The sequence below is a fragment of the Buteo buteo genome, chromosome 8 (genome assembly GCF_964188355.1).
Source record: "Buteo buteo chromosome 8, bButBut1.hap1.1, whole genome shotgun sequence".
Lineage (NCBI taxonomy): Eukaryota > Metazoa > Chordata > Aves > Accipitriformes > Accipitridae > Buteo > Buteo buteo.
Window position 1 is genome coordinate 34,960,224 of NC_134178.1, and position 9,792 is coordinate 34,970,015.

Genomic DNA, 9,792 nt, shown 5'->3' on the forward strand with positions numbered 1-9,792 from the left:
GTAAAGAACTGTAGAAAGGATTTATGACAGTGAGTGATGAAATTCAGCATAGACAAGTGTGCAACTGTACTTGGGGAACAAAACAATCCAAACATGTAATATGATGGCCTTCACACTGGCAATTACCACCCAAGAACAAGACTGTGTTGGTATGGTAGATGTTTTAATGACACATCACCTCAATGCTCATCACAATGGCCAAGAAAGCAAATTAAGTATTAGGAGAGTATTAAGATAAAACTAAGCAGAGTGTTAACTGCTCAAAACCATAGCACATCCCCACATGTATAAAATTGCATGCTGGTTTGCTATCTGCCCAATCCTATCTCAAAAGAGAATAAATACAGTAGGCCTAACAAAAGCTTTGACGGAAAGCAAGAAATGCTAAGTAGCAAAATAAATTTCACATAAGGATCAATGCAGCTAACTGAAACACTTTAGGTTGTAAAAAAATGACAAGTGCAGGGGGGGACACCAAACAAGGTTGGCAAGCAGGATCAAAATAAATTACAGGACGTAGTTCTTCACACAGTGTGCACTTAAGCTGTGGAGCTCCTTACTAAAAGGATGCTGTGGATGCTGAATGGCGACATGAGTTGAAAGAGGCTGCATGAGCTGATAAAGATATCCACCAAAAGTTACTAACTGCAGTAACTTAGCTGAACTGAAAATAGCAAGAGGGGAAAGTTACTGTATTTGCTCATCTCACTCTTTGGTTAGGCATATATGAACTTTTGGTAAGATTCTGGTCCTAATGTCAGTGTATTGCTTCTGCAAATAATCAGCATTCAAGAGCAATACAACAACTCTCTGAAAGGTGCAGTCCTACTGCCCACACTTTATAAAGTCCTATACAGTCCTATTAGTTGCCCTTGCTGCACCTACAGTGCTCATCTGAACCCAAAGCAAGCTAGTTCAGGACCTAAGTGGCAGAGAATAAATAGCCTCCTCTCCCCCAAAAAGCCAACAGTCACTGTCTGCATCAGCTCTCTGAACCGGCTTGCCACCCCACCACAGAAGTACCAGAGGCAGCACAGAAAGGAAGACTCAAATGTATCCACAGAAGACTCACAGCAATAGCTCCCCCCACCCCAAACTGGTCAGGAAGAATATGAATAGCATACTTTTTTCTGAGCATGGGTACCTGAAACCATGCATTTGTCAGTCCCAGGGAAAAAAAAAGTAGTCTAAAATTGGTCAATTCTCAGCAGACTTGCAAAAAATATCATTCTATATTGGGGGGTCAGGGGGGTACAGGTGGAAATAACGTATGTTTGGTTTACAATTCTATGTATACTTCAATGCCTGTTTTTAAGTGATCTCACAGAATAGCTTTTTCTCTAATAGAAACTAACACACTCAATATGCCATGCTCTGAAACAAGGCTGTAAACAAGAACACAGGTAAAGGTTTATACCAAAAAGAACCCCCAAAACAAACAAAGAACCCCCAAAACTTTACCACTTCTGACATTTTTCAAGGGGACATGCATATGTTCACCCTCATGTTCTGAAGTTGTGTCATCAGAGCACTTCAGAAAATCAGACAGATTATGCTGCTTGAGTCCTAAATGCTTTATTTAAAGTTTATGTTTATCAGCAAATTTTTAACAAGCACATTAATTTCAATATAATGAAGTCAGCCAAACACAAAGCACATAACATTGTCAAAACAAAGCGGCCTGTTCCTTGTCCAATACACAGTGCAGAAAACCAGAAGGGAGGTGACATTTTTATGTGACTTTCTGCAACAATTCCCTTCAAGAATTATGTTAGGGTGCAATTTTTATGTACTTACACTCTCCATGCATCATTCCCCAGTCTGTCTTTACCTTTTAAATTACTACCATTCATGAGGAGACTGGGCGGCCTTTTGTCTTCCCTTTCTCATTCAGTGCAGATACAGATACTGAAGGGGAGGCTGGAGCACCTTTCTGAACCGACGCCCAAGTTCAACCCCCGCTTTCTCCCACACCAATACACTACCTCCCCTTCTTTAGTATGTCTGAGTAACTCAGAGGAAAATCCATGATTCAGGTGTGTCCTGTTAAGTGCAATATCAAGACCAGACTTATCAGTCTCCTATAAGCAGTTTCTAAGCACACAGCTAAAGCAACTAACCCAAAAACATGAAGGTAGTAGTAACACTTAAGAGAAATAACATTGCAAATAACTAGATTTACAAATACGTAGGACACAAGAAACAAATGTTTTATGCAGTGCTAGGCCTGAAGTTGCTACAGGTTTTCACATCCCTCCCCACAACGAAAAAAAGAAACTAAAAAGAAATAAATCCCACCAATTTTAAAGTTTTGTCATGACTAGGATTTTAAATTAAGTTACTCCCATAACTTTTTGTGAGATTTAACAGTAAAGGAAGTCACCACAGGATTAAAAACACAACAGTTCTGTGAGTACTTCTGTTCATAGTTTTCAGAAAAAGAAAGCTAGTTGGCAAATATAGTGGTTGACATTTATCATAATAAGCAAATATAGTGGTTGTCACAGAATAGAACAAACCAAAAAGGATTTAAAATGCCAAGCAAAAAAGGGGCACGTTAAAAAAAAAAAAAAGTTTCCTGAAAATTAAACACCATAATTAAAAGCAATGCCTACCATAGTTGCCTGTTCAGTAGAAGTACCAGAGCAGCTTGGATACCAAAGTTCAGTTCTACAAGAGAACTTGAGTAACACTAAATTTATTCCACCTAGAAACACCAGAAGAAATAATCACACCTTTTTTACTGTCTTTTTAACCTATTTAGTGGATGAGGAGCATTTTGTTTTGTTTCCGCATATAAACGAGCTAACTGTGTCCTTACAAAAAAGGATTCCATTATCTAATTAGAGAGTAGAAGATCTTAAGATGACACAAAACACTACTTAACAGATACAAGTTAAAAATGGTTTTATATGGTGCTAACTACGAAAAAAAAAAACCCCAGGATGTTAGCAATGGCTTTGCTGCAATTCACATGTGAATATTACATAAGGAGTAACCAAACATAATCACACTTCTGGCAAAAGAAAAAACATCACCCAGCAACAGCATGACACATCCTATGAGACAAGTTTCTGCCAAAGCTCTACTCCTAAAGCTAAATGCTTCCCCCCACCCTTAATTACCGAAATCTCATCCATTTCCTCAGCCTGTTTGAGGCAAGAACAGTATCTAAGACTGGGTTCCATACACCCATTACATTTAGCTACCCAAAGAGCCCATTTCCATACATGTTTACAGTCTGCCACTTGTGCCACAATGAAAACTGTATTAATCCTAGAAAAGCAGTATTGGGCTACTTGTAGCATTGTAGTAAAAGTGCCTGTGTAAGACTTTTATGACTGAAAGATAAATATTTATATTGAAAGAAGTAATATTCCTCCTCACCTTTTGATTAGCTCCCCCCAGAGTGAAAGTCAACTAATTTAAAGAATTGTTTTGATCATAGAGAGAACTGACAATCTTGTGAACACTCACATGAATGCATATGTCCAGATCACCAGTGATATTAGTAAAATACGACTTAAGATGCATTTCAAGTAAAAAGTACAATTACTTCTTTCCCTCATCTGAACAACTACTACCCAAAAGGACTTAACTTTTTCATTTTTGCATTACCTACTGCAATAAGTGTGCTGCTTATAACTTAAAGAAGCCCACTTAGCAAGGCTATCAGACAGACTATGCTACACAAGCATCATTCAATGGAGATCCTTCTTTTCAGGTATAAATCCCTGCAACTCCTTTCTAAGTTACAATCTTGATATAACTTTTCCAAGCAAAACTCAAAAGCTAATTTTCATACAAAGCTAAACTTTGAGACAAGGCATTCAAAATTGGAGAAGTAGCAATACAAAGAAGTTTGAGAGCGTGAAACAGAAAAGTTCCAAATTGGAAGGAGAAAAACGTTACAAAGATCATGAGAAGTATACAAGGTACTTGTACATTCGTGCAATGTTTCCTTTTTTAAAATACTAACTTGGTAATCCTACTTTTAAAACAGGGAGATAATTTCTCAGGGTAAAGCTAAAAGGAGAGCAGGCACAAAAGCTGAGGAGAAGCCAGTATGTGAATAAGAAAAGACTATATAACGTTAATGACAAAACAAAAGCACTGAAGACCGAGTCCTTTGGCCGACCCATCTGCAAATAAAGAGGTTGCAAATCAACTACTATTGTGAATTCTCCCAAGAAGCTGACTGAAAACAGCCATGTGCACTACATATACCACAACCAAGTCTTGCACGATAGTGGCGTATCAGATTTCCCATCAAGTGTCAGAGAAAAGAGTGCAAACACCTAACCCAGGACACCCTTCCTTCCACACAGGTAATCGTCAGCAGAACTGAATGCTCACACTTTGCATTCAGCTTGGGAGTAAACACAACCCGGTGCTTGCCCCAGCTGTGTTGTAAGTATTTCCTTTTAAACCCAAACTTCACTTGAATCTTGAGCAGCGTAATACTAAACTGCTAAGTAGCAAATTGAATATGCTTGTTTTCACCAGCCAAACATGGAAAAAAGATCCAGTAAACAGAGAACACAATGACAAGTTAATTTTTAAATTTAAACCGTTTCAAGTAGTTATAGTATTCTTTGATACACAGGTAAATTTAGTTACTGCAATGTATGGTTTGCCCTTTACAAGCTTTCACATAACTAGCAATGTCACACATTAAAAACAACCCGAAAAATGTCAGTCAAATAAGTCAAATGTGACTTTCAACTGTGCTCTCAAAATTTGAGCTGTTAACAAGTATAAAGCATATTTATTCAGGAAGATACAAAAAAACCCTAGAACACCACAAATCATTACAAGAGAAAACAGGTGGTTAAAAATTACAAATTCTACCTTTTCAAAGAAATAAACTTCAAAGAAACAGAGGAGATCCCTTTGCACTACTACTACTCATGTGAGCAAGATTTCTGTAGCTAAACTTTAAAATAGTGTATGGAGATCAAATATGGATCCCAAAGGTCCAAAACATAATAAAATAGAAGTCTAGCATAACTTAAAGGTTTGGTTTTGGTTTTTTTTGTTGGTTTTTTGTTTGTTTGTTTTTTATAAAATATAAAAGCAGCTTAACAACTATTGACTCAAAGTTCAAAGTACACATCAAAAGCAAGTACTTTCAAATTTAAGCACATCACAAAAAGTGTGAAAATGTATTAAACCCAAATTCAGAAGAATAAACATTCAAGACGTATATTTTTCTGCCTTCATCCCCACATAGCAAGACAGACAACAGTTAAGTCATACACCCCTGTATTTTTTTTTGTCTACTAAAATAAATCCAAGAAACACTATCTTCTCTAGTGCGTTACTAAATTCTATTTCTTAGCTTTTGATTTTATAAACCCAAGAATTATTTCTCCAGCCGTGACTCAAGATACCACCAATTAACGTAAGCAAACCAGGTAATCTTTATTTCAGGAAGTCGGATCCTACTGGAAGGCCGTAAGCTGATGCCGCGGTAAGAGCAGATCGAGTAGTGTTTACACTTCACGGTATTACCCTGTTACTTTAGATCAGACTCACCTTGTGTTTATTTTAGTCAGTACAGAACAACATAAAATAACATCTAGTACAGTTATGCAGCCATGTGGACAACTACAGAAATGCTGGGAGTAACTTGTAGTATTTTGATAGCACTTAATGTTAGAAGAAAAGATTCGGAAGAGAAAATGCAATTCCAAGCCAGCTGATAAAAACTATACCCACCTCAAGTGCAACAAAGTGAGCTATATTCATTTTCCAGCTCGCTGTTAAGGTCTGTTTTCAAATCAAGTAAATGTGGAAATGCAGCCTTCTAATTATAGAAGTACTCCCTCCACACTCATACCAAAAAACGTAACCATCTACACTATTTTCTCTGCCCTTCATCACTTGTATTTCACTCACACAGGAACCTCTCAGTGGCTCTGGTCCCAGAGGAATCTCATGAAAGAATTTCAAGTTCTGCATGTAACAAGTTGAAAGTCATGAAGCTCCTCCAAACGTTTAGACTGAGGGGGTTTCCTGCCAGGTACCACCTTTCAAATTTCTTTAAACCTACAAAGTAGTTACAGGCGCCTTGTTCTTTTGCTTGCCAAAGGTGGGAACAGTAGACTTGCTTTTCCCAGCGTCTAAGTAGTTTCAAAACACGATGAACTTCACAAATAAGAAGAAATGCCAGATCAGCAATTTTTAGAAAGTAACACAGAAGCAGCTGGTGAGATGCATAAGCTGGGCACTTATCTTCCAACTGTCTCTTTTCATTCCCAACTACAGAAATCTTGGGTTTTGTTTTTTCCCATGTCATCAATCTCAAGTAACAATCTAAGAAAACACTTTATTCCACTCTTCCTTGGAAGATTTAGGCTGTAATGACTCTGTATGACCATGCACACCTACAAAACAAAAAAAAAGAGATCCCAGAAGCTACACAAGGGTTTAGAGACTCCACATTCTGACTTCATTTTGTATCATTAAACTGTGATTACACATACGTTTAAGGAAAATGCACTGATAATCCAGTCATCTCTTGTAACTGTTCCTTAATCTACTACTTGAAAGTGAAGTTCAGCTGCAATACTCCAGGCCTCAAGAGTACTGAATCTGGCTGTTTACAGCAATATTTTACCTTTCTAACATATTTCAAGGATGAAAGACATGTGCATGCCAATGCTTTTCAAGGTATAAGGCACTCTCTTTAAGATCAGTGAAGAGGTCTTTGCTTCTATCTACAGAAAATGGCTCTACAGACCGAAAAGGCTTTACACCTTGCTTCACTTTTCCTGTAGCTCTTACTGCGAGATGTGGATGTGCGCATACTTCGCACAGTAGCGCAACTATAAGCAACCTAAACAATATTCTTTTCAGCTGACACCAAGCTTCATCACCATGATTGAAGCACAGCCACATATTTTAATAGGTTGTTATTCTGAAAATAAAAATGTTTCTTTTGGGTAGTTCAAACTCATGCTATTATTGCTAAGCAACTACTTCTATAACTGCTGTTCAACTTTCAACACAAAACCAGGAACATAGGAGGAGGCAAATTAGGACATTTAGAAGTGCCAAATAACCATTAAGACAAGCAAAATTGTGTTATCAGTGCAGAGTGGAATAAGGTGGAGAGGCTTGATCTGCAGAACAGCCAAATATGACCTTCAGAAGATCTGGATAGAAAAGTACAAAGCAACAGGCTCCAACAAAAACTAGAGCCAAAGGAAAAAAACTGCACTAAAAAAGAAGACATATCTGGGGGGGTGGGGGGAAGAAGCCAAATCTAATAAAGCAAGACAGTATTTAAGTGAGAAGTTTTGTTTTACAACAAATGTTATGAGAAAGAGATGGCCTAAACTTCATAATACTTTCTGAAGAAGAAATATAAATACACTGCATCACTTATTAAATAGGCTGAGGGCCTATCAGCCCTCTGTATGTACAGATATATATAGACCAGTAAAATTACACCACTGTCAATCTCACAAGGGTAAAGGAGCTAATGTGGAGCATGCACAGCTTCATTTGTTGTCAAACCACAAACATCACCACAGCTACTTGCTCTTCACACCAGTACACTAACACCAGTGAAGAGATTGTATTTATATAGTTAAATCAGCAGAAGAATCCATTACTAAAAAACATGCTTAAAAAAAAAACCACAGGAGATTATATTCTGAGTGAGCACACGACTGCAGATCACACATCAGGCCAAATTAAAACAACAAAAAAATATCCCTGGCGACAAAGTGTTATTATACTAACTCACCTTCATCAGGATTATTTAAACTATGCGCTGTTAAAAATAAAATTTAAGAGAAAAGAAACAAAGCGCTATATATACTGAGAGCACTGGCTGCCCATGTGGAGAGTTCACAAACTCGAAGCAAAACAAAGTAGGGGAGAGGGCTTGGCAATCTTTCTACACAAAAGAAACTGCAGGAGAAGTCAAGGTCAAGTGATTTAGATACTCTACCAGTAATAACTGCAATATAACTATTTTATAGGAAAATTCCTTCCCTGGTCTCATCCTCTTCTGTTCACTACTAAGTCCTAGCTTTGCCAGGGAAACAGGCTTGGCATTAGTAGATGAAGCTATCGCTGCCCGCACTTCCTCCTTAACACAAGGAATTCAACACACACACACAGCAAGTGCAGCTAGAAAAATTTAAGATAAAACTCTCAGCATTCAGCAGAGGCAGATGTCTTTCCAACCTGCCAACGTAACCAAATACGGTTGTGATTTCTTACAACTGTAGTTTATGCCATACTTCCAAAACCATTCACTTCTCCTTTTAATGGCTTCACAATCTTTTTCACATGTACTAAGTTTAGACAGATCACTAAGCAGAAGAAAACATAAAAGGATCGATGAAACCAAGCAGCAACCTGTGGACTTTTTGAGCAGTATGCTACCTGAGATGATTTTAAACACGCATTAGAGTAAATAATATTTCCAACAGAAGTTTCACTGGATGTTAAAACAGGAAGAACAAAACAAGGACACAGAAAGGCATTTATTTAAATGGAAGAAAACAATTGCAGTGGTGAGGTACACAGCCAAGAAGTGGATGAAGTGAAGTAATTCCACACAAAAACCCTCTAGACTGCGTTTTGGAAAAAGAGCAAGCAGCACGTCTGAAATCTACCCAGCCTAACTAATGTTTCATCAACACCTGCTGATGAAAGCAACTAGGAAAAGCAACCTGTTGTTGCTTGTTACTTCGCAAGGCATACAGAAAGAGGTTGCGAAGAGCACAAAAATTCCAGGGCCGCCTGAGGAAACGCTGCTTTCCAAAGAGAGGGGGAGGAGAAAAAAAAAAACCAAAAACCAATAATACTGCCCCGGTCTAATTTAGCCACCGTTATGGGAACTGTTTCCGAGGCCCTTCTTCCTTCCCTCCCTCCCTCTCTCCCCTCCGCCCCCCGCCCAACTCCCCAGCCCGGGCAAAGCCTCCCGCAACTGGTTTGCCCCCAGAACCGCCGCCACCGCACGTGTCCGCGTCCCACAGGCCCAGAACCGGCCGAGCCTCCCAGCAGCGGCCGGGCCGGGCCAGGCCGGGCCGGGCCGGACCGGGCGCCGCCCCCCCGCCTCCGCCGCCCCCCGCCCTTCCTCGCCCGCCCCCCCGCCGGTCAGGCGCCTTCCCTCCCCTCCCCCACGCAGGCCGCCCGGCCTCCCCCGGCGGGCCCTCAGCGCCCGCACCCCGGCCGCCCCCCGCCGACCGAGAGGCGTCGCCTGCGCTCCCCTTCCCCGCCCCGAGAGCCGGGCGCCGACCGGAGCGGAGCGGGGAGGGCCGGGCCCCTCCCCCGCTGAGCTCCCCCAGCCCTGCCCCGGCGCTGACCCCGGGGCCGCCGGGGAGCGGCGGGGCGGCGGCCCCGGCAGCCCGGAGCGGGTGGTTGGGGGGGGAGCGGGGGTCCCGATCGCCGCCGCGCCCCGCGCCCGCCCGCGGGGGGGGAGGGGCGAGGAGCGGGCCGGGGGGGCGGGGCGGCGCTCACCTGGCAGAAGCGGCGGCAGTAATACTGGCTGTTGAGGAGGGCCGGCAGGCCGGCGGGGGGACCCGGCGTCACCAGCGCCTCCAGCTCCTCGCTGAGCCGCTCCGACTCCTGATCGCTCTCGTCTTCCGCCATGCTGCTCCGGCCGCCCTGCGCGTACCGAGCGCCCCCCCCTGCCCCCGCCCCGCCACGCCGGAAGGAGCGCCCCCCCTGCCCGCCGCCTCACGTCCGGCCACGCCCACCCGCCGCGCTCCGATTGGGCCGGCCGCCGTGCCGATCAGCGGCCCGCCGCGAGAGGACGCGCCGGCGACC

The 9,792-nt window shown here is 42.0% G+C and overlaps 1 protein-coding gene across 2 annotated transcripts in view; it reads right to left on the minus strand.

The window, feature by feature from the left end:
• ZNF654 (zinc finger protein 654) overlaps window positions 1-9,658 on the minus strand; it is a 37,271-nt gene extending 27,613 nt beyond the window's left edge. Inside the window, exon 1 of one of the 2 annotated variants that reach the window (XM_075034073.1) lies at window positions 9,484-9,658. In XM_075034073.1, the coding sequence (XP_074890174.1) occupies window positions 9,484-9,615 (132 nt within the window). In that variant the 5' untranslated portion in view covers window positions 9,616-9,658. The remainder of the gene's footprint in view (window positions 1-9,483) is intronic. The other variant, XM_075034075.1, reaches the window with a different exon arrangement.
• Between the last annotated feature and the right edge of the window lie 134 nt (window positions 9,659-9,792).